The following is a 24,302-nucleotide window of genomic DNA, read 5'->3' as shown; positions in this document are numbered from 1 at the left end:
GCCAAACACACGGGACAGAATCTAACCATGTTTTAGGCCCATCTCCCAGCCCTGGCCTTAGGCGATGCCCCACAATTGATGCCCGTAATCATCCCCACATCCTCTCATAGCATGTGCCTCTCTGAAGAAAGAGAATACACCCACCCCAGCTTTGCCCTTGCCAGATCCAGATCACTCACCTTGATTTCCACGCCATAGCCAGGGTAGACAGAGATGTAGAAGAAGCAGTCCAGGCCAACATCAGTGGGGGAGCTGAGGTCTGTAGGGGAGTCCAGAGAGCCCTCTGGGCCTGAGAAATTCCAGCTACAAGGGCCTGGGAGGCAGGAGGAGACACAAAGCTAGTGCCAGCTCTGGTGAAGTGGTCCAACTAAGGCTGAACCGTGTGTGTGTGTGTGTGTGTGTGTGTGTGTGTGTGTGTGTGTGGTGAAGACCACCTCTTGTGATGTCTAGTCTCCTGTTGAAGGAAGGGAACCACCTTTTATTAGGCACCTACCATGTGCAATCTTTTTTTTTTTTTTTTGTATTTTTAGTAGAGATGGGGTTTCACCATGTTAGCCAGGATAGTCTCCATCTCCTGACCTCGTGATCCACCCGCCTCAGCCTCCCAAAGTGCTGGGATTACAGGCGTGAGCCACTGCACCTGGCCCCCTAACATGTGCAATCTTATCTCAGTTTTCACAGTAGCTCAATGAGGTTTGTTTTCTTTTCTTTTTTTTTTTTTTTTTTGAGACGGAGTTTCACTCGTGTTGCTCAGGCTGAAGTGCAATGGCGTGATCTCAGCTCACTGCAACCTCTGCCTCCTGGGTTCAAGCTATTCTCCTGCTCAGCTTCCCGAGTAGCTAGGATTACAGGTGTACACCACCATGCCTGGCCAATTTTTTTTTTTTTTTGAGACAGAGTCTCGCTCTGTCACCCAGGCTGGCGTGCAGTGACATGATCTTGGCTCACTGCGAGCTCTGACTCCCGGGATCACGCCATTCTCCTGCCTCAGCCTCCTGAGTAGCTGGGACTACGGGCACCCCCCACTACGCCCGGCTAATTTTTTGTATTTTTTAGTAGAGATGGGGTTTCACCGTGTTAGCCAGGGTGGTCTCGATCTCCTGACCTCGTTCCACACGCCTCAGCCTCCCAAAGTGCTGGGATTACAGGCATGAGCCACCGCACCCGGCCAATTTTTTGTATTTTTAGTAGAGACGGGGTTTCACCATGTTGGCCAGACTAATCTTGAACTTCTGACGTCAGGTGATCCACCTGCCTCGGCCTCCCAAAGTGCTGGGATTACAGGCATGAGCCACCGTGTCCAGCCAGAAGTTTATTTTCTTATTGCCATTTTACAGATGAGGCTCAGAGATGAGATGTTAAATAGAATTCCTAGGGTCATGTTATAGTTAGAAGAATCAAGATTTTTTCTTTTTTGAGACAGAGTCTCGCTCTGTTGCCCAGGCTGGAGTGCAATGGTGCAATCTCGGCTCACTGCAACCTCTGCCTCCCAGGTTTGAGTGATTCTCCTGCCTCAGCCTCCCGAGTAGCTGGGATTACAGGTGCCCACCACCATGCCCGGCTCATTTTTGTATTTTTAGTAGAGATGGTGTTTCACCATGTTGGCCAGGAGGGTCTTGAACTCCTGACCTCAGATGATCCACTGGCCTCTGCCTCCCAAAGTGCTGGGATTACAGGCATGAGCCACTGTACCTGGCTGAAGAATCAGGATTTGAGCTCAGGTCTATCTGGGTCCAATCCACACGCCTCCTGCAGGCTGGCCCTTGGTGCCAAAGGGCAGGGCAGGCTGGCACAGTGTCAGAGACAGGCTTTTAGGGGCCCCGCAGCCTCCCCCATCCCCATTTCCACATCTGCAAGCCAGCAGGTAGCTGACCTGGTGTCTGGACTGTGGTGATGGTGGTGGTGATGATGGTGGTGGTAGTGGTGGTCTCCTCATCATCTCCTGAAGCTGTGGAGGAGGTGATGGTCCCCTGGATCCCGATCCCTGCGCCCTGGGACACAGCCTCTGCAACCCACGGCCTTCCCATGTCTCCAGGACCCTCTTGGGTTGGTGTCCAGGCTCTGCTGGGGGGTGTAGTGCTGGCTATCTCCCCTGGGCCTAGGGTGGGCACTGCCATGCTGGGCCCTAGAGGTAGGGGAGCTGTGATTCGAAGCATAGGGGACTCTGACTCCGGACTCCAGGGTCCCTCCTTGGACTGGGGCTGAGTGGGTACCGCAGCCATGGCTGGAGTGGGGCTGGTAAAGACAGGGCGGCTGTCCTGGTTGGCCAGGCGGGGAAGGGGACTCGGGGTGAAGAGTGTAGGTGGGTCAGGCTGGAAGGGCAGTGCTGGCCTCAGCTCCTCATCTCCCTTTTCCAGCCCCTCTTGTAGGAATTCCTCAAGCAGCGGGTGGTGGTTGAGCAGCTTCAAGGTGGGGGCTGTTGTGACAAAGTGGATGCCTCGTTCTGGCTGCTCAGGTGTGGGGGCTGCTGTCAGCTCGCCATCTGTCTCCTCGATGCCTGGGGCTTGTCCTTTCCCCACGGTTGGGGCCTCTAAAGAGAGTCCTGAAATAATAAGGGATGGTCAGAGGTTCTCCCCCTGCTCCAGAGAGCAGCATCACGCCCAACTCGAGTAGTGGGGGGGGCCGCTCTCTTTTGACAGACAGCCCTGAGGAGCGTGCTCACTGCTGAGAATCACGGAACTACAGAATTTGTGAACTGGAAGTGAGGTGCTATTACATACTTCAAGGGTGGCACATGAGATACTCTTTCTCCTCCAGCACCAGAGGCAGGCATTTCTAGCCCATCCGTGCACTATTTCCTACTGTTCTCAGGTTCAGCCTCAGAATCCTCCTCAACACAGCACTCCACGAGGTCACACCTGACACCTCAGACTGACATGACAAATATTTGCCATCCCTAATGAAGAGCAGAGGCCTTATTTTACTAGTGAAGAAATAGGCCAGAGAAAGGAAGTGACTTGCTCAAAGTCACGCGACCAGTTGAATTGAGATGAAAACCTTAGGTGAGCGTAAGTGTGTCTCCCACCACAGCGTCTTTCCTGTCTGAGATGATAGGGCATTCAAGTTCATTTCCTGTTCTCAGTGAACCTGCTGGTCATTAGCCTCAGGAAATGCGTCACATATTTGGGATTTTATTTTAGATTTCCTCATGGTTGCATGACTTCTTTTTTTGTTTGTTGGTTTTGAGACAGGGTCTCGCTGTGTGGCCCGGGCTGCAATGCAGTGGTGTGATCATGGCTCCACTGCAGCCTCAACCTCCCAGGTTCAAGCGATCCTCCCACCTCAGCCACAGTCCCCACACCCCCACTTCTAGTAGCTGGAACTACAGGTGCATGCCACCATGCCTGGCTAATTTTTAGAATTTTTGTAGAGATGGAGATCTCACTATGTTGTCTGGGCTGGTCTCAAACTCCTGGGCTCAAGCAATCCTCTCACCTCAGCCTCCTAGGGATTACAGCATGAGCCACCGCACCCGACCATGGGTGCATGACTTCTTTGTTAGGGGCCCAGTAGTTTCTCTCCATTCTCAGGAAATCATTTCTTTTGTACTCGTTTCTGTTTTTATGGTCCTTCTAGAGCAGTAATATGAGTAGAGTGGGAAGAGCCAAGTTCTGGAGCTAGGCAGACATAACTTCAAATCCCAGATCCACTACTCTAGGGCTGTGTGCCCTCAGGCAAATAACCCAAACTCTCTGAAGCTCAGTTTTCTCATCTGTAAAATTGGGTTTCCTTTTTAGGATTGACTGAGATAATATTACATCCCGTCTCTATTTGATATGTCCCCCTGAGTTCCCTTAATCTTTCTGGTGACACTAATCAGGTTCCATCTAGGGCAGGGTCAAAAACAGGTGTAGAATGGAAATCTAGCATGCTACCCACCCACTCCCTAATCCATGGCAGGCATTGCTAATCAATTTTGGTTATTTCTTGCTAAGGCCACATGGGCCTTAGCAACTTCCCTCTCACAATGTTATTCAGGCAGCCACTACCAATCAATGAGATTGGCTCTGGGGGATGAAACTGATTTGCTATCTCTGGTCCGAGGTACAGATTGCTCTGCTATTGATTGTGTTGACTTATTCAACCACATAGCTGGAGAGATGATGCATATTCTACTTGTGGCCCATTCGGCTCCCCAGATCCTTAACTGCCAAGAAAAGGTCAATGAATGCTGGCTCCAGATTCAGCTCATACAGAATTTTGCCAGCTCTGAGAAGCCTGGGAGGATATTTCTGATCCTTACAGCTCTCAAAATGGCTGCATGAGGACTTGAAGGGAAACACAGCCGGGGTGAGATCACAGAGTTTGCAAGGAGAAGGTCGCTTCCTCCGCACGTCTGGTGGTGGGGCTGTCATTCCAGAGGCTCACACCCACTCCATAGATTGGCAGGCATGAGGAAGCAGCAGATGGCCTACGTTCTGTTCAGGAGACCATGGCAGCTCTGATGTGTCAGACAAATGGGAAGAGGGAGGAAATTGGGTGGGGGAGGTGGGTACAGGTTGGAGGGCTCTCCATTCTTCTGGGTCAGAGGAGCTTGGGCACCCCACAGCCCTGAGAAACCAGGACCAACTGCTATCTCCTGAGATGCCCACTAAAGCAGCCCATCTGTGTCTTGGCATTGTGTGCCAGCCACTGACAACACCATCCAATCTAGATGTCCAGCCAGGCCCACACCCCCCAGAGCAGATGGTCCACCAGTGCCTGTCTTTCATCTGAATAAGTTACGGAAGGTCCAGGCAGTGCCTGTGACATGCCAGAACAGGGCTCCTCTTTTTGCCCAACCCCCAGATGTCACACAGGCTATGCCAGTTAAGCTGAGATTGATTCTAGCATGGTGCAAGGAAGGGGGGCTTTTCTAATCACATAGATTGGAGCCCCCTGGATCCGGGCATTGTTTATGCGGCCCCTTTCCAGACTACCCGACAAGAGATGTGGCCCTTGGCTCTCAGAGTAGGTACCTGTGTGACTCTTCCTGGGAGAAGGAGTGCACAGAGATTCTCTAATTCAGGAAGTGTCCAGGGCAGGCACAGCTCTTCCCGCTGGCTGCCAGGTGGGTGCTGAGCAATGGAGCAGCACTAATGGGCACCTCCCATCACTGTCGATTGCACTGATTGTGCTATCTGGGATCGAGATAGCATATCAAATGAGCAAGTTGATTCCAAAATCAGCTGCCACTTGGTCCCAGCGGGTGCCACCCACTGTCAGAGAGGGTAAGATAACCTCTGGGAGACAAGCCATTTCTGGGGAGAGGGCATCTCCAGACCCCCTGGTTGACTCTGTTGGAGGCCTGAGGCCCTGAGACCTGCCCCCTAGTTTCCCAGGATTGTGGCCAGTGGATAGGGGCTTCTCTCTGCCTGGGCTGACTGAATTCAGGGGTGCAGGGACTGACAAAGGGAGAGTATGATATAGGGGACAGCAGAAGAAGGTGTCAGGGGCTCTAATGCCCAGTCTCATCAGGCACTACTGTGTCAGGCCCTTCCCAGACCTTATATCATTTAATGGATGCTGCGCCTCTGGGAGATGGGAATTTTATTTCCATTTTACAAAGACCTGAAGCCTAGAGAGCTGAGGCGAGGACTCGCCTGAAGTCTCGCAGTGACGCAGCTGGGATTTAAACCTTTGATGATTTGGCTTCAAAGCCCTAGGTCTTTCCACATACCCACCTGCCTCATGGGAGGGGCAGACTGGAGCTACAGCAGACAACACTCCAGCCAGTTGAAGAAACTAAGTCCAGGGAGAGGCACGGACTCGTTGAAGTTCTCATGCCATTTAGAAGTCTGGGGCCAGAGCTTCTGGCATTGGGACTTGGGTTGGGCCCTGGTTGAGCAGGCCCTCAGGAAGCCTTCTGGCTGGGACCCAGGGAAGCCCCCACCCTGTGCCTGAAGCACATCTGAGCCTCAAACCCAAACCGGAGACCCAACAACACTGCTGTGTGGGGCCAGGGCACAGAGCCACACAGACCTGGGTTCAAGTGTCAGTTCTGCCACTTAAAAGTCATGTGAACCTGGCAAGTTGCCTCTCAGAGCCTTTGCCTCCTCAGCTATAAAATGGGCACTTTGGAAGGGTTTTGTGTGAATCTGCATGCTCTGAATAGGAGAGTTCTGAAGGCTGAGGGAGAAGGCCACAGTCAGAGGTTAGGCAGCCCCTGTCAGGGGAACACTGAGGCAGGCTTCTAGGGTAGGAAGGGGCTGGCCCCTGGCAGGTAGGGCTCTCTCTTCTCTGGGGGACTACCCATGTTCCATGTTGGGTGGCAGCATGTGTGACCCTGAGGATGTCAAAGACCTCATCCATAAAACAAGGATAATACTGCACCATGCAAAGGGCGGCCACCTTCAAGGCCCTGCATGTCGGTGGGGGACACAGCGGTGGGCCGCAGCAAGATCGTCCCCGTGATCCCCACTTGCCAGGCCCACCTGGTGCCAGAACACAGGATGCACTCCGCAGTTGCTCAGTCCTCCCCTCCCGCAGGGCCGGGGGCTGCATTCTCCAAGTGGGCTGGGTCCGGGAAACACCCCTCCCCTCCCCGCGGGCCATCCCTTGTGGAGACTGCCCAGGAACTTCCCAGCGCCTGCCGCCCCCAGCCCTGGCATGGCCCCGCCGCCGCCTGGGCCCTCCCCCCGCATTAGCTCTTAAGCTATGCAAATAGACATCGGAGGGAGCCCTGTTTAAAGTATTTAGACGAAATGAAAAAAGGCTTTCATCGGCACTAATGAGCCATTCAGGATGCCTCCCCGGTGAATTCTCTCCCGCTCCCGCCTCCCTGCCCGCACCGCCCCGCTACGGCCCCTCTTGGGATTGGAGGCCCCTTCCTCCCAACCCCAGCCTGGGACTCCCTGGGAGGACCGCTTACCCCGCCTCACTTCCCAGGGCCCAGCTGGGTGAGGGTGGAGCGGAGGCCACCTGCGCCCCAGCCCCACCAGATCTGGATCGGGATGGGGGGCGGGGCCCAGCCTGTGTTTAGGGGAACCCTTAAGGACTGGGGCGTGTTCTAGCGTCCAGCTAGGTAGGTGTTATGGCCTCTGTCTTATAGATGGGGAAACTGAGGCTCAGTGAGGCCCAGGAGCTTGCCCAGGTTCACAGTGGTGGTGTGCGGTGGAGCTGGAGTCATTACGCAGTGCCCCAGCCTGGGGGAACCGCCGAACCAGGCAGTGGTGCCACCTCAGGGCCAGCTGGCTTGCCCCTTCAGCGCTGCCGTTTCTGCAGATCTTTCTGTACCAGTCAGCCAGAAAGCCCTGGGTTCCAATCCCAAATCGATGTGACACTAGCTGTGTGACCTGGGCGGGGGCTGCCCACTCAAGCGTCTGCCTGCTCATCTGTGGAGTGAAGACATACTGGGTTTGGGGAGGGCTCATCTATGGACAGACATATACTGTCACCCACCGCAGCCTCTGGAAGGGCAGGTGGCACTGCCTGTCACTCTGGCAGCCCCTGAAGAGGTGCCAGGCATTTCCCAAGCCTCTGGCCCCTCCGAGGTGGGCAGGCACGGAAGCCAAAGTTCTGGGACGAGTTCAGGCCTGATCCCCACCTCATGGCAGCACCAACTGTCAGTTTCGGGGGAGGGCATGACAGCTTGTGGGTACAAGGGGGAGCCTGAGGGACAGGGCGGGCAGGGGGCCCACTCCTCTGGGTTCCAGAGGTTAAGCTGGCCCAGCACGGGGACAATGAGAATTTAATGGGATCCATTTATTATCCCATAAAAGTTAATGAGTTTATTCTGGAGGTTCCCTGGCCCCTTTCAAGTTTTAATAGGGGATTAGTGAGGGCCTGGTCCCTGCAGACCCCTATTATCCGAGAACCTGAGGGAGCTGAGAGTCCTTGGGCCCCCCAGAGCCAGAGTCCCTCCTTACAGTGACAATTCCACGGGCCCAGCCCTGCCCTCTGTACTGTGAGGCCCCAGCTAGAGGCTGGCAGGGCTATATAGGGCCGCTGGGATCTGAGGCCTAGTTCTAGAGGCTTCCAATTCCATGCGCAACTGAAATAATTACCCCCACAATGTCCAGCACCTGAGGCAGGTTTGCTGCTATCCATCTGCTTGTATTGACAGGGAAAGCAATATAACCCCTGTGAGACGGATGAGGAAAGCAAGGCCCTGAGCAGGGATGTGGCTCCTTCAAGGTCACCCAGAAGCTATGGCTGAGCCAGAATGGACACATTCTGTCTCCTGTGGTTGGTAGCCAGGAAACTGGGGCTGGTAAGAGCTGCCATTCACTTACTCTGTGCCCACTGTGTGCTGACCATGCACTCAGTGCCCTCATACGTAATTTCTCATTCTCCCCTTGCTCCAGGGAGGTTTGGGACATTATCCCAAGAGATGAAGACACTGAAGCCCAGAATGGTTATGTAACTTGTCCAAGGTCACGCAGCTAATGATGGCAGAGCCTCAGACTGGAACCCAAAGCTGGACAGCCCCATAGCTCAGCTGTCTACTGCTCTTGCTGGCTTTCGGCTGTAGCACCTGGGGCCTCCTATCTCCCCACCAAGCTGGAAACCACTATCCTAGCGCACTCGTGCCAGGAGCCCTGCAGCTTGGATGATGGGAAAGGGTGTTCTGGTTGTGCCCTGGAGGGGCAGTTGTTGGGTTGGACACAGAGATACACTCAAAAGGAACTTCTCATCATCAGAACAGGTGCCTTCCCCGTTTTGGCCCCATTTGCTCACGCGATTCTGTCTCCTTGCCATGGCTTCTCTACTCCTTTGTCTCTGCAAACCCTCCCCATCCTTCACGGGTCAGTTCCTATCCTCCTCTGGAGAGCCATCCTTGCCTGGCCCTTCTCTTGACCTCCTGGGGGCACTTCCTAGTGGGCTCCTAACACATGAATGGCTTGTGTCCCTGGGCAAGGATCCAGCAGTGGGTATCTCTTTTCCCATTTCTCTACCTGGTGCTAGGCATAGTGAAGGCTGGGCTCAGGGCACACTGTTTCCAAGCCCCGATTCTGCCTCTCTGCACACTCAGAAGGCAACCTTCTCCCCAAAGTGCCTAGCCCTTGGCCAGCAAGGTGAGCAGGAGCGGGTCCTGCCAGGAGAAGATGGGCAGCCAGCCCTTGGCCGTGCCCCATCACAGCCCCAACTGGCAGTTGATGGGGAGTGTCTGCTGGCACAAGCTGATGGGTCCCCATTGCCCTGGACTACCCTCTCTTCCCCTGCCACTGATCATCCCCATCACAGCCTCTCACCACCCTCTCTTTCTTGGTCAACCCCTGCAGTCCAGTCAAATTTGGATTGCAAATATGAATGGGGGCACCTCCTCTTGGCCAGGCTCCAAGTGGGGCAGTGGCTGGTTCCCAGAACATGAGCCCTTGTAGCCTTTGTGAGCATCTCATCCCTCCCTCACTTACCCAAGAGGAAACCAAGTCCAGAGGGTTTTCCCAAGTCACACAGCAAACTTGGGGCAGGGTTGGGACTCAGGATGGGGCTGGGACATCTAGCCCAACTACTGGGAAGAGTGAACCCTCCAATCTGGAGCTGTCTGTTATCTGTGGGCATACCTCCAGGGACAGAGACCCCACTGCCTCCTTAGCCATCCTGGTTGGGGACAGGGGTAACTGTGGGCTTTGGCATCTCCAGAGTTGGGGTCTCATTGTCACATGGAAGGAGCATGGGTGGAGGTAGTGGGCACCAGCTAGGAGTCAGGCCATGCTATCCTCGTCCCACCCCTGATAAGCCAGGTCCCTCAGCACAAATCACTTCCACAACCTGAGTTTCCATATTTTTGTCAGTAAAATGGGTCCCTGCCAGTTCTCACATTCCAGGATCTAGTGAACCATGAAGGGCTCTATGAATAAAAATATTGAATGCTGCTGTTTACTGAGTATACATTTACCACATGCCCAGCAACACTCTAAGTGCTTTATCAGAATTAACCCCTATAATAACTTTATGAAATGGGAACTTTTATTATCCCATTTTGTAGATGAGGACACTGAGACCCAGGGAAATGCATTAGCAGTTTGGATGCTAATGCAGTCTGATTCAAACCTGGGTTGTCTAGCCTAGAGCAGCCCTGTCCAATAGACCTTTGTGATGATGGAAATATTTTTATTTATTTATCTTATTTTTAGAGATGAGGGTCTTGCTATGTTGCCCAGACTGGGCTTGAAACCACCTTTGCCAAAATTATAATGGTGAGAAAATTATGACAGTGAAATAGATGTGATGTAACCAACTCCATCTTACCTTTAACCTCCAGACTGCCCTTGGTCATTCCTGGGTATGGGCCAAGCTAATTTTGGGAGAAATTTAGTTTATAGTTTAAATGATAATAGCCCTTCCCAAAACTAAGCCACCTTTTAAAAACTAATGAAAGAGGCCGGGTGCGGTGGCTCACACCTGTAATCCCAGCACTTTGAGAAGCCGAGGTGGGTGGATCACCTGAGGTCAGGAGTTCGAGACCAGCCTGGTGAAACAACATGGTGAAACCCCATTTCTACTAAAAATACAAAAGTTAGCTGGGCATGGTGGTGCACACCTGTAATCCCAGCTACTCAGGAAGCTAAGGCAGGAGAATCACTTGAATCTGGGAGGTGGAGGTTGCAGTGAGCTGAGATAGCACCATTGCACTCCATCCTGGGCGACAAGAGTTAAACTCTGTCCCCTGCCCACAAAAAAAAAAAAAAAAAAAAGAATGAAAGACCACCAGGTTTGGAGGATGAGAGGGGTCTGAATTCTGCTGAGATGTAGGCATAGTTAGCAGCCGTTATTCTGGAAGTCACAAGATTTGCAACTTTCCCAATTACTCCTGTAAATAACATCACTATAGTAGAACCTACGATTGGCTTTTTGAGATGTCTTTTCAGACTTTTGCATTTCTTTTTTTCTTTACTCTGTCACCCAGGCTGGAGTGCAGTGGCATGGTCTTGGCTTGCTGCAGCCTTGACCTCCCAGGCTCAGGTGATTCTCCCACCTCAGCCTCCTAAGTATCTGGGATTACAAGCATGTGCCACCACACCCGGACAGTTTTTTGTATTTTTAGTAGAGATGGGGTTTCACCATGTTGCCCAGGCTGGTCTAGAACTCCTGAACTCAAGCAATCTGCCCACCTCAGCCTCCCAAAGTGCTGGGATTACGGGTGTGAGCCACTGTGCCGGGCAAGACTTTTGCATTTCTGTTGACAAGATGGCTCCACCTGGCTCAAGACTCATGACTCCCGGGTCCTGCAGCCCCCACCCAGAAGTGGACTCAGTGTAGGAGGACCATTTTCCAAACCCCTATGATTTCATCCCCAACCAATCAGCAGCACCCATTCCCCATCTCCCAGCTATAAAAAAACCCTAGCCTCCTTCAGGCTTGAAAGAAGACTCCCGAATAATAGTAATAGTAATAATAATAATAATAATAATAAAAGTAAAAAACCAAAAAAACACCAAAACCCTAGACTCCAAATATTCAGGGAGGCTGATTTGAGTAGTAATAAAACTCTGGTCTCTCATTTATTTATTTATTAAAAAAAATTTTTTTTTGAGACAGTCTCACTCTGTCACTCAGGCTGGAGTGCAGTGGCATGATCTCGTCTCACTGCAACCTCTGCCTCCTGGGTTCAAGCAATTTTCCTGTCTCAGCCTCCCAAGTAGCTGGGACTACAGGCATGTGCCACCATGGCCAGCTAATTTTTGTATTTTAGTAGGGATGAGGTTTCGCTGTGTTGGCCAGGCTGATCTCAAACTCCTGACCTCAGGTGATCTACCCGCCTTGGCCTCCCAAAATGCTGGGATTACAGGCGTGAGCCACCACTCCCAGCCTCCATTTATTTATTTATTGAGATGGAATCTTGCTCTGTCACCGAGGCTGGAGTGCAGTGGCATGATCTTGGCTCACTGCAACCTCCGCCTCCTGGGTTCAAGCGATTCTCCTGCCTCAGCCTCCTGAGTAGCTGGGATTGCAGGCGCCCGCCACTACGCCTGGCTAATTTTTGGTATTTTTAGTAGAAACAGGGTTTCACCACGTTGGCCAGGCTGGTCTCGAACTCCTGACCTCAGGTGATCAGCCTGCCTCGGCCTCCCAAAGTGCTGGGATTACAGGTATGAGTCACAGCGCCCAGCCAGTTTACATTTAAATAGCCACATGTGGTCAGTGGCTACCATAATGGAAAGTGCATATGCCTACCTGACTTCTCAGCCTTACAGTATTCACCACCTCTCAGTGAGGAAGAGCCCAGGGTGGGGCTCCTGGAAAAGAGTTAAGATGAGGTGTCTGCTCCCCTCCTTTTGGGTCTGGGAAAACTGCGGCTTGGGATTGGCAGGGAGAGATGACAAGGAGCCCTGGACTTCTTCGAGTTTTTCAGAAAGGCCTCGGGGAACTGGGCGTAGCAGCCACTCATTCCTCAGGGAGGATTCTTGTCATCCACCGATGAGGTTTGCTTCCCAAACTTGGCCGCGCACTGGTGCTCTGAGGGTTGTATGTATGATGGGCAATTCTGGAAGCTCAGAGCCAGTTTAGGAGGATTTTATGGGTGGAGGACAGCCAGGAACACTTAGCCTCGTACTTTGCCCTCACATGTGTGTTCCAGGGGAACGTTTGCTGCGCTCTGTTGGCTTGCCCCTGCCTCACTGCCCAGCCAGCAGCACGGAGGGCAGAGTATCTGGCCTGGCTACTACCCCAGAGCAGCTGCCTGGCCTCGGGCACAGGAGAGGCACTCACATTTACTGAGCACCTGCTATGGGCTAGCCATGCACTTCACAAAGAGCTGTCTTCCACCTAGAGTGGCAGCCCTTTGTGCTTGGAATCAATAGTTTATGCTTGGCCTATGAAGAAACTAAGGCTGAGAGGCAAAGTGAATCCTCCTAGTTCACACAGAGGAAAGTGACAAATAAAGAGTTGGAACTGAGTCTGCCTGTTCCATAGCCTGGGATGAAAATGTCTACTGCCTTGGCTGCTGCTTCATGTGAGCATGTGTGCACGTGCATGTGTGTGTGGGCGTATGTGTGTGCATGAGACCGGGTGTGTGTGTGTGTGTTCAAGTGCATGTGCATGTGCAGGTCCAAATACATGCCTGCAGCACAAGTCACTACCATGTGTCCCTGCCCAAGGATGCCACACCCTGGGACCTGGCTTCAAGCAGTCCCCAAGCCCAGAAAGGCCCTACCCCCCAAAAGAAGGGATATATTTCTCTCCAAGCTGGCTGTTGTGCCCCTTTTTCACTCTGCCCTCTCCTTGGGGCCTGACCTGACCCGCCCCAGGGCCATCTGTCCTGGACAGCGTCTCAGGCTCTGGGTGGGTGGGGGAGAGAGATACTAGTTGGGGCTGCGGCTGGGCCAGTCCTCTCTCCTCCAGTGTCCCCTCCCTCCCATGAGGCTGTGACCAGGGGCCCAGGGTAGAGAGCTCCCAGCTAACTGCCACATTCTCTGCTTTTCAATTTACAGTCTAATATGGTCTCGCCACTGCAGAGCTGGGGGCTGGAGAGGTGATGAATGAGGCCTCTGCTCCTGCATCACCTGCTGCACTCTACACCTTCCCCTGCAGCCGTGTGTTCCCTTCTCCTGTTTGCCTGCTGGCCCTGGGGACCCCAGCCCTGCCTGCCCACAGTTCCTCAGACTGGGCAGGTGGCACTGGAGCTGGGGGCCTGGAGTGGGGGTTAGGTGAGAGGGAGGGACTGACCTTGAGGTAGGGGCAGGAATTGACCCCAGCCCCTGGGGTAGGATGGAAGGAATGGTCTTCTTGGCATCACCCCCTCACCAGTCTGATAAATAATCAATCTGCTGTACCTCACCCTGCTTATGCCACCTCCCAGGAGTGTGGCCAGGGCAGAGTCCTAGGTAGGGCTGGAGCTGGGGACTGGGCTTCGTTCTCTCCCTGGAGGCATTTCTGTCCATCAGCTCCTTCTGTCCATCTGCTAGCCCCAGGCCCCTTCTCCTACCTGCTATGTTAGGAGGCAGAGAATGAGGAGCTACCCACTGGCCCCAAGGTGGGGGTGTGGAGCAAGTGGGCAGAAGTATGTGGCCCTGAGCTGGGTGCTTGACTCACAGCCCTCTCCCTGTGCCAGCCACTTCTACCACCACCATATCAGCAGCAGAGACCATATTTCTCTGAATGGAAAATCTTGGAGGTGTCAGCTGGGACAAGGAAGGATGTGGAGGCAGGAGCTGCATTCTCCCTGGAGCCAGTACCAGGGTCAGCTCTGCCCAGCGCAGTGGTGAAGTTGGGGGACAGGGGTTGATCTAGGGAGGAATAGCATCCCCTCCATCCTTTGCTCTACTGCCTCGCTCCACATACCCAACAAAGACAGTCCTTCCTAGCCATGGAGCCCAGCAAGACAGGGCCATGAGGTGCCAGAGCTGGAGAGTAGGTTCCTTCCTGGGCCCCAGGCCAGCATCTTTGGACTACTGCCCCCTCCCAGCCTCTACCCTGAGGTTCAAAAGGCCACACCACTGAGGCTGTTCCAGCACGCGTGTCCACTTTTGAGCTGAATCACCGGCCTGGCAGCCCCAAGCCTCTGTGGCCTTTGGGTTAGATGAAGGGGCTTGTTTTGTGCACCAGGACCAAAGTTACCTCCCTGACTTTGTGACCTTTGCCCTGTGGTTACTTTTGTCTGCTGCATCTGGGAGGAGATGAAGTTGGAGAGCTTGACTGTAGATGGAGGGGCCCTAAGCCCAGACCCCTGGGCTACCCTGATGCTGAGGTGAGCTCTGGCCACTCCCTACCCTGAAAGTCCCTAGCGTGTCTGTTCTTAGCTGTGGAAGCTGAGGAGCCTGGTGAGGCCTTTATTAGAGGGCCTTGAGCATGGATGGAGCTCTGCCACTGACAGGCTATGCGACCTTGGGTTTGCCCGGCCTCTCTGGGCCTGGCCGGTTTTTCATACAGTATTTGGTTACTGACTTTTTTTCTTTTTTCTTTTTTGGAGATGGAGTCTCACTCTGTCACCCAGGCTGGAGTACAGTGGCATAATCTTGGCTCACTGCAACCTCTGCCGCCCGGGTTCAAGCGATTCTCTTGCCTCAGCCTCCCGAGTAGGTGGGAGTACAGGCGCCTGCCATAGTGCCCGGCTAATTTTTGTATTTTTATTAGAGACAGGGTTTCACCGTGTTAGCCAGGATGGTCTCGATCTCTTGACATCATGATCCGCCCGCCTCAGCCTCCCAAAGTGCTGGGACTACAGGCGCCCGCCACTGAGCCTGGCTAATTTTTTGTATTTTTTAGTAGAGACGGGGTTTCACCGTGTTAGCCAGGATGGTCTCGATCTCCTGACCTTGTGATCCACCTGCCTCGGCCTCCCAAAGTGCTGGGATTACAGGCGTGAGCCACCGCATCCGGCCCCGTTACTGACTTTTTAGAGAGTCTTTTGGGTGGGTGAGACATAGTCACTGACCCTTTATTATCGGTGCTCAACCCTGGGGGCTGATGGAGCCTCCAGGTGGGCAGGGGTAGAGGAGGAGGGGGCTTGGCATGGTGGGGGACTGTGCTCTGTTGACTTGCCACTTTTCTTTTCTTTTTTTTTTTTTTGAGACAGAGTCTCACTCTGTCGCCTAGGCTGGAGTGCAGTGGTGTGATCTTGACTCATGCAAGTTCTACCTCTAGGGTTCACGCCATTCTCCTGCCTCAGCCTCCCGAGTAGCTAGGACTACAGGCACCCACCACCATGCCCGGCTAATTTTTTGTATTTTGTAGTAGAGACGGGGTTTCACCGTGTTAGCCAGGATGGTCTCGATCTCCTGACCTCGTGATCCACCTGCCTTGGCCTCCCAAAGTGCTTGGATTACAGGTGTGAGCCACTGCGCCCGGCCGACTTGTCACTTTTCTTTTGAGTGTGCTGGAGCCTGTCACCTCATCTCCCTCTGCTGAGCATCTGCAGGGCTAGGCTGTGTGTATATGTTTGTGTGTCTGTGTGTGTGCACATGTGTATGTATGTAGGTGTGTGAGCATATTTGTGTATCTCTGTGTGTGTGTGCATGTATGTGGGGGGGGGTGTGCATTAGGTGAGGAATAGGAGTCAGGGATGGAGGTGTGAGAAGAGGGCCTGGAGAGAGCGCTAAGGTTTCTGGGCAGCTGCTGTGTGCTAGACTCCATGCTGCCCCATCATCTACACCATCTGATTAATCCTCTCCATCCCACAGGTGGAGAAACAGGGTCTGAGAGCTGACGTGACCTGTGGGAGGTGGTCTAGCTGGGCCTGGGAGGCAGACCCTGGGGCATCCTTGTCCTGCTGAGCTCAAGAGACAGACAGAAGGACAGATGCAGGAACAAAAGACTTTGAAAGCAAAGATGGCCTGCGACCAGAGGACTCCCTCCTTGGTCTCTCAGTTCAGACCCCTTGAACTGCCCTACCATACCTTCTCCCAGCTGGTGCCAGTTTCCAGAGCAGCTGCAGCTGGTGGTGGTGGGACCCAGGGTGAAGGCTCAAGGGTGTGGAAGGCAATGAGCTCTAATGGTGGCCTTTTGGCAGAGTTGAGCTGTAGTAGAGGCCTGAAGCCCTGCTGGGGAGTGCAAGGACAGTACTGGAGGTCCCTGGGTGGGTCACCTCCTCCAGGCATGCCTCCCTCCTCTCCACATCCTGACACTTTGAGCTCCTTTCTGCCTCTCCCAGCCTCTGTATGGGAGACACAGAAGCTCCAGCCTTATTTCCTTTTTTTTTTTTTTTGGAGATGGAGTCTCTGTTGCCCAGGCTGGAGTGCAGTGGCGAGATCTCGGCTCACTGCAAGCTCCGCCTCCCGGGTTCACGCCATTCTCCTGCCTCAGCCTCCCGCGTGGCTGGGACTACAGCGGGTGCCTGTAGTCCCAGCCACCACACCCAGCTAATTAGCTCCAGCCTTATTTCCAAATGGCTTAGGGAGGAGTCACTGGAGGCCTGGGCTCTGCCCTTAGGGACTTGGCGAGGTTGCAGAGGCAGAGGGAGGTCATCGTGGGACCTCTCCCATCATCAGGCAGGTGGAATGAGCTTCGCCTGCCCCAGGGTGTGGGCCCTGCGCCTGTGGGCTATCCCAGGCAGCTTTTGCTCTCCAAGGCCTTGTGGGCCTGAGGGGAAGGGGCCCCGCCCACCCAGCACTCCAGCCCATGAGGCTGGCCTGGCCCTTCACTTCCCCAGCAAACCTGAGTGGGGGAGGGGAGGGGTGCAGAGCTGCTAAAAATAGCTGCAGCAGCTCCAGCTATGAGTCTCCTTGAGGGGTCAGTGAAGCCCAAGATTGGGGAGGAAGAGACTGGAGTGGGCTGCAGGGAGGGAGAGAGACCAGCCTGAGCTGGGGCCTGGTGTACCTTACACCCAGGCCACAGTCCTAGGATGCAGGGACAGAGGGCACAGACATGCAGGGACATGTGAACACAGACACTCAAGGACAGGTGAACAAGCCAGGCAGAAATGCACGTAGACATGGCTACCAGCACAACTGGGGCTTCCTCTCCCCAGAACCTCAGGAACACCAGATGGGCCCAACTGCACAGCCCCCAGCCTCTCAGGCCTGTCCCTTGTCTCCACCTTGTTTTGACCTCCAAGGACCCTGCAGAGCTGGGTGTGTGGACACCTTGAGTTGACAGGGCTAAGCCCTCCTCCCTTGTCTCTTTCAGTCTCCTGTGTGTGCAGCTTAGGGTAGGGAAGGACCAAGGGTCACCGGAGGCAGCATCAGGGATAGAGTTACAGCACAGACCAGAGTTAGGGCACCAACAAGTGGCTGTCGGCTCAGGAGCATCACTCGACCTGAGCAACAGGTTCTTTCTAGCCTGGCTGGCAGGCAGAGGGAGGCATGGGAGAGAAGTGACTGGACCCAGTAGGGCAGGACTGGGGCTCTGCCAGGAGATGCGTGGGAATTGAGGGAAGGGGGCCAAGGGGATCTAGAGAAGTAAATGCGTGGATGACCACTCTCGTGCATGCGTTGTTTTATCCCACATTCACACCTTTGCCCGGAGATGCCCCCTTTGCCAGGGGCTCTTTGGTCCACAAAAGTTGACTCCATGTCTTACCTTTCCTCTAACCAGCCAGAAAATAGGGCTTCATGACAAGAGGGGGCCTGCCAGCTGCTGGACCAGACATTTCAAATCACCAGCATATCTCTTTGCTAGACGTAAATGATGCCTAAGACAATGTCCATCAGAGCAGCAAGCCAAGATGAAGGCCTTAGAAGCACCCTGATCTTGGTCCCTCTGCATTGCTAGTCTCACCTTCTTGGACAGACCCAAACTAGCTGGCGCTCACCCCCACTGCTGCCTCAGCGGTCCAGCTCTGGACTCCTGGGTTGTATGATTCAGCCCCTCCAGAGATGCCTGACAAATCAGCCTCTCCTGGTGATGGACAGTTCTGGCTGTTGGAGGGGCTCCTCTCGAGGGGTCTTGTGGTTTCTTCCCAGTCACCATCCCCCCTACCCCGATTTCCTTTGATCTTCATGCTGTTCTACAAAAGAGGTGGGGCAGGGACAGGCATCATGAATTCTCAAGGAAACTGAGGCTTGGGGTGTGACACAACTTGCCCAAGGTCACACAGCCAGCAAAACCCATCACTGGGTGTCCTGACTCCCTGACCAGCCTTCTTCCTCTTATGTTCTTCCTTTAGGACTCCCCCCTCCTCCTTGAGCACAACTTGGCTCCCCACACTGCCTGATGCCTCCCTGCCCCCAACCCCAGGCTCTGGGACTCCTTAGGCACCTGCTGGCTGGTGGGACCCAGGCCAGACACTCAGCAGGTGGCTGCCTGGGGGACAAAGGAGTTGGCACTCAGCTGCTGAGCTGGGAGGGAGGGAGGGAAGGAGAGAGGAAGGGAGGGAAGGAGAAGCTATGGGGAGGGAGGAGGGATGGGGCTGGAAGTTGAGGGGAGAAGGGTCCGCTTTGGTGTCTTTAACAAGGAGCCATGAGCAAAAAGGGGTAAACCAGCATGCACATGAGCATGGGGGGTGCTCAGTGGTTTAGGCACTTTTCACAGTAACCCCAAGTTCTGTCCTCCCAGACTCATGACCAGTTAGAGGGAGGGGCTTGAGGGTAGAGAGAAGAGCCTGTTGAGAGGGGGGACGGAGAGACTGAGAGAGATGCCAAGGTTGATGCCACAGTATCAAGGTTCTGGCTGGGCCCTGGGGACCCAGGGGTAGGGAGGGATGGCATGAGAAGGAGGGCATTGTGAGGAGAGATTCTGCAGCACATGTGATTTGGTGCTGCAGAATCCAAGCAGCGGGTCTCCCCCTTCTTTCCCCACCACAAATTCATGATGCCTGTCCTTTTTCCAGCTCTTTAATGGAACAGCATCAGGATCAAAGGAAATCAGGGGGGTGGTGACTGGGAAGAAACCAGAAGTCCCCCCCACCCCTTGAGAGGAGGGTCCTCCAATAGCCAGAGCTGTCCAATGGCAGGAGAGGTCCTGTACCTGCTCTTCAGGGGCACACCTGACCTGCCAGGGATAGGAAAGGTTGTGATGAAGGGCACCCATCATGGATTGGCCCAGGGACCCCAGAGGCTTGCTGGGTTGTCACAGACCCAGAGGCAAACTCTTTTCCTACAAATGAGAAACTGAGGCCTTGAGCGGTCCCTGGCCAGGAGTCTCCTGTCCTTCTGGAGGCCAGAGTAGTTGGATCATATAGGTGCTGTTTGTCATTTCATCTGTATCTCTCTCTATTAAAATCTAACTGGAGAGATAGTCACAACTGAGCTTATTAAAAAGGCAGCTCTCCTCTAAAGTGAGTTCCTTAAGGGGAGGGACTATGTTGTATTCCTGCCAATCAAAGCACCTGGTAGCTGTTGAATAGAGGGTTGCTGAATGGAGAATGGATGGATGGATGGATGGAGGATGGACAGGCTAAGTTCTGTTGGTGTCTGGGAAACAGAGAGAGCCATCTGGGCTGGGTGATCAGGAAAAGAGGGGATGGGAGGATTGAAATAAGCAGAAGGACCCAGGATGGCCTTCCAGGTATGAAAAAATGGCTGAGCAAAACTGTAGGGGATGAGTGAAACAGGGCATGCGCAGGGTCTAGGATTCACCCTAGCATCCTCATGGCATCTTTCCACTGCCCCCCTTCATTCAGTCCCTGCTCATCTCCTGGCAGAGCCCCTTGTTCCAGATGGACCCAGCCAGGACTTCCCACCCTACCCCTTCCCTTCCTGCCAGACTGCCTGCCAGCAAGGCTGCAGGCTCTGCAGCCTGAGACCCGGAGACCCGGATTGTTGTTGGAGAATCGGCAGGTTTGTGGATTGTTGTTGGAGAAGCCGCAGGTTTGTTTGCTCCGGAGCCCACAGAGAAATCCCAACAATCAATGGCCAACAACACTCTGCCTGTGGCTGCAGCATCCATCCTCCCCCCACAGGTCTGGCGGTTTGGGCAGCAGGTAGGCAGGTGGAAGGAAGCTGGGGCAGGGTTGGGCCTTCCCACCTGGGGGCTGGGCCTCAGTGGAGGCTGAAGGGGAGAGGTAGGGAAGCCCAGGATGCCAGGACAGGAGTGACTGGTCTTCTCATTCAGAAAGCCCTCAAAGGATTGAAGAGTAAGAGCCACCCCACATCACTCTGCTCTGGCCCAAGACTTCAGGGACCATAGTTCACCTGACTCCCAGCCCCTTATTCTTTCCTGACCCCCAAATATTGGAAAGGATGTTTTATTCCTTTGCCACTAATGACTGAGAAGCACCTATCATCACCAGAAATGTGCTAGAAGAAAGTGAAGGGCTGTTTATGTCTTGGGTCTGTCTGACAACATGGGTTTCAACTTGATTAATAAAAGGCAGATAATAACTTCTATCTCACAGAGATGATAAGAGAACTAAATGAGCTAATGTATACAAAGCACTTCGTACAGTGCCTGGCACATAGTTGGTACCATATAAATGTTTGCTATTATTGTTGTTGCTATTATTTGGATAGTGATACTCTGATGGGTTCCCATCTGCCTGTAGTGAAGCTCTCCCCTATGCCGGGAAAGTGGACATAGTGCTAGCTGAAGCCAGGTTTTGTGAAATGGGCAGACACTTTGGAGTAGCCTTACTACTTACTGGCTGTGCAGCCTCAGGGTAAGTGACTTAATCTCATCAAAACTCAGTTTTTCCATGTGTAAAATGGTAACAACTAATATCTTACTGCAAGTACTAAATAGAAAAGTCATGTGAAACGCTTGAGCAGTGAAGGCTGGGCCCCTAAGGATTCTGGGCCAGGCCTCACGCCTCAATATATATCTATGGAATGAATGAATGAATGACGGATGGATGGGTAGATATACCCCAGGGCCTGCTCTTTTAGGAGCTGTGGACCTGAATTATTGTGGTTCTGGATGATTCCTAGGCCTCCACCTCTCCTTTAAAGGGCATGTAGGCTCAGAGCTGCTCCCAAAGATTCATGTTGGTCCCTGCAAGCTATGTGAGAGTGTCTGAAGCTGGGAGATGGATGAGGGGGCTATGGAGCCAGATGACATGGATTCATCCTTCCCTTATCTCTTAGTGCCAGCCAAGTCCATTCGAGGCATCCCTCTCAGCCATTAGGGGTAGTGGGTGGGTGCTTAGGGTGGCTGTTATGGGGGGGCGGTCAGGAATCCTGGGCTTTACCTCTGCCAATATCCACCTGTGCAACTCTCATTAATTTATTCAACATGTATTTAATGTCTGCCATGTGCTAGGCTTTGTGCCACTGGGGACACAAGCAGTGGTGGCACTAAGGGGTGACTGGGGAGAGGCTTTAGCCCATTCAGAATGGCCATCGGCACCCTACCCCTGAGCCACCTCAGGCTGATGGCGTGACAGCTTAATTTGTAGAAGGAAAAAACGAAGTAAAGGTTGTAATTTACAGTTGGGATAATTGGCCAACTGTTAGGAAAGGAAAAAAATTCTAACATACAATCTATGTAAAAATAGCATGCTTGCTACGCAAACTCAGCTTCAAGATTCGGTCCCAGCTGCCATAGGCCCGCCTCCCCTTTCTAACCAAGCAGCTGACCCTAAACTTCTCCCAAACAGGAATTCTAGAGCTTCCCCAAGACATAGTGGGTGAACAAAACAGACTTGGGATCATCTTTGTTGAGTTTAGTTTTGCTGCTGGAGCATCAAGCAACCAGGGACTTGTGACCTAGCAAGATGGGGACCTGGATGGGGGAAGCCAAGGGATGGTGAGAGCACGGAAGAGTCCTCTGACCCAGGCTGGAGGACAGGCCTGGCTCCCCTGAGGAACCATGTAGTAGATGCCCCTTAAATATGTACTGGAGAATTACAGGAAGTGTCAGCTAAGCTAATACTTGAAGCGTGAGGTAGAGTGAGCCAGATTGGTCCGGGAGGGGAAAGGAATTTCAGGCAGAAAGGCTGATAAGAGCCCAGAAGCTGTTGAGAACTTGGTTCATTTGACTTGGCTAATTTGGAAAACTGAAGCTAAAACTCCTTTGGCCTGGCTGGGTGGGTCGGCTTCCTGGAATTGCCACTTCCTGTTGGAATTGGTCTTGGAGACCTCCTAGTGCCTGCTTCCCACCACCCAGCTGCAGACCAGTGCTGGCAGCATAGTCTCCGCCAGAAACCTCTTCTGTATAGAACCTGGCTCCTCCTCCCTGAGAATAGGCCAGTAAGCTGGGGACCCAGAAATCTGCATGACTTGACAAGAACTTTGAGGCTCTCCTGTGCTATAAGGCATGGCAACTTCCATCGAAGGCTCCAGAGAGTGGAGGCCCAGAGAGGACAGTGGTATACGTGAGATCACATGGGAGCCTGGGCTCTTAACCACCTGGATTGAGAAGTTCCTTCACTAATGTAACTCCTGCCTAATAGGCCCTTTTCTGCACCCTCTTTCTTCTTTTTTTTTTTTTTGGTGGGGGTAGGGGTGGGGTTGGTAGAGTGCTGAGCCATGACAGCTCTGCCCAGGTGGGGGCACAGCATTCCTGAGCTGATCCCAGCCCAGCAGATGGGGCTTAATTGGGCTAGGATAGGTGGGGACAAGGAGCACAGGAAGCTGGAGGGCCTGGAACTGGATGGATGGAGGGGCTAAGGAAGCAGGCTTTCTGATATGCTCCCCATATTTAGGCAGGCATGGTAGTACTGGTGGGGAATGGAAGCTCAGTTTCTAATTAAGCCCAGCCCTTGTGTCTCCTTGCTCTCCATTAGTGACCCACAGTGTCCCCAAGGCATTTTAAGCTGCCACCCTGCTGAGGAGGCCAGGATGGCCGCCAGGGCCTGCCAAGCTTAGACCTATGAGGAGCAAAAAGCCAACTCAGGCTTCTCCTGTCCATGGCAGTCTCTGGGTCCTCCAGCCTCCTTGGAAGCCCGGGGCTGGTGGGCAGGGGTGTGCTCCTGCCTGCCATGTCAACCTCTGGGTTTCTGAACAGAATCTGGACTGTCTCCCGTGGGGCCTTGTCCCCAGTACCACTTCCTGATCCCGAAGTGCCAGGCTGGGGACAAGGAACAGGACCTAGTATTGGTTTCAGCAGCAGCCCCCAGACTCATGGATGTGCTGTTAGAATCCAGTACCTACCAAGGAGTCTGCAGGAAGCAGCAATTACCATTTTAGGTTAAGGCAGCCCTGGTTTGTTAACCCTTGCAGCACTAGGGCTCCTGGAAGCTGAGTTGTCCTTCCTCTCTTTTCTCCTCCAGACCTTCCCTTCCAGATATCATCCCTCAGTTCTTGGCAGAGTGAGTAACCCAGACTAGCCATCCCCAGGCCCCCTCTATCACCACATTCTCAAGTGGAGCTCAGAGAGGTGGAGCAGCAGGTCCAAGGTCACACAGCCATGGAGGCAGCCTCCATTCCTGAGACCCAACCTTACCCCAGTCTCAGCGGCTTCCACCTTCATAATCTCCCTAGGCCACATTCACACATGCAGAGTTTAATTAACTTTATTGATATTCAGAAATTAGGAGAATGACTAAAGGTAATTGCTCATTAAAAATCATTAAACTGACACAGCAGGCTCGGCACACGCAGCCCCTTCAACACCGCTTTTTCCTCCACTGTGGCTGGATGGCCCAGGTACCCCACACAGCTTGGGAAGATACCCCGTGGCCCAAGACGCCCCTGATGCCTGACGCCAATCAAGACTTGGAGGCTGCAGAAGGGAATAGGGGACTGAGCCTGTGAACTTGGGCCAAGCCCAGCACGATTTTGCCCTACCTCCGCAGCCTCGGCATACCAGGCCTTCCAAGGCGTCTGGGCCATGCCTGGCTACATCCTGCAGTCTGCATCCTGCCTATGAACAAAGCTCTGAGGGCCTCATCAGAGAGGTGGCGGGGCTGAAAGGCTGAGGGATGCACCCCTCCGGCCGAAAAGGCTCATAGCCCGAGGCCTTTGCTCCTTTAGGCTCGCCTTCACAAAGCTAAAGTGCCCAGGAACCCTGGGATGGCCAAATGCGCTGCTCCCCACTGAGATGACTCACTATCCCAATGGTTGGGACCTCCAGTAGAGCCGAGGAGAGAGGAGCCTCTGGCTACCCAGCTCTGACATCCCAGCCCT

General features: G+C 53.5%; 2 protein-coding genes across 5 annotated transcripts in view; one reads left to right on the top strand and one right to left on the bottom strand.

Moving 5' to 3' along the window:
• Nucleotides 1-24,302, top strand: part of PIPOX (pipecolic acid and sarcosine oxidase) — a 107,027-nt gene that overhangs the window by 29,224 nt on the left and 53,501 nt on the right. The window lies entirely within an intron of this gene.
• The window catches only part of SEZ6 (seizure related 6 homolog), a 51,190-nt gene that overhangs the window by 24,562 nt on the left and 2,326 nt on the right, over nucleotides 1-24,302 (bottom strand). For both annotated transcript variants that reach the window (XM_004042028.3, XM_004042029.3), the window contains exons 2-3: nucleotides 1,874-2,542; nucleotides 180-313 (exon numbers count right to left, since the gene is read on the bottom strand). In XM_004042028.3, the coding sequence (XP_004042076.1) occupies nucleotides 180-313; nucleotides 1,874-2,542 (803 nt within the window). The remainder of the gene's footprint in view (nucleotides 1-179; nucleotides 314-1,873; nucleotides 2,543-24,302) is intronic.

This window comes from Gorilla gorilla, chromosome 4 (genome assembly GCF_029281585.2).
Source record: "Gorilla gorilla gorilla isolate KB3781 chromosome 4, NHGRI_mGorGor1-v2.1_pri, whole genome shotgun sequence".
Taxonomy (NCBI): domain Eukaryota; kingdom Metazoa; phylum Chordata; class Mammalia; order Primates; family Hominidae; genus Gorilla; species Gorilla gorilla.
Note: the sequence above shows the minus strand (reverse complement) of the source record. Positions and strands in the feature narration are given on the sequence as shown.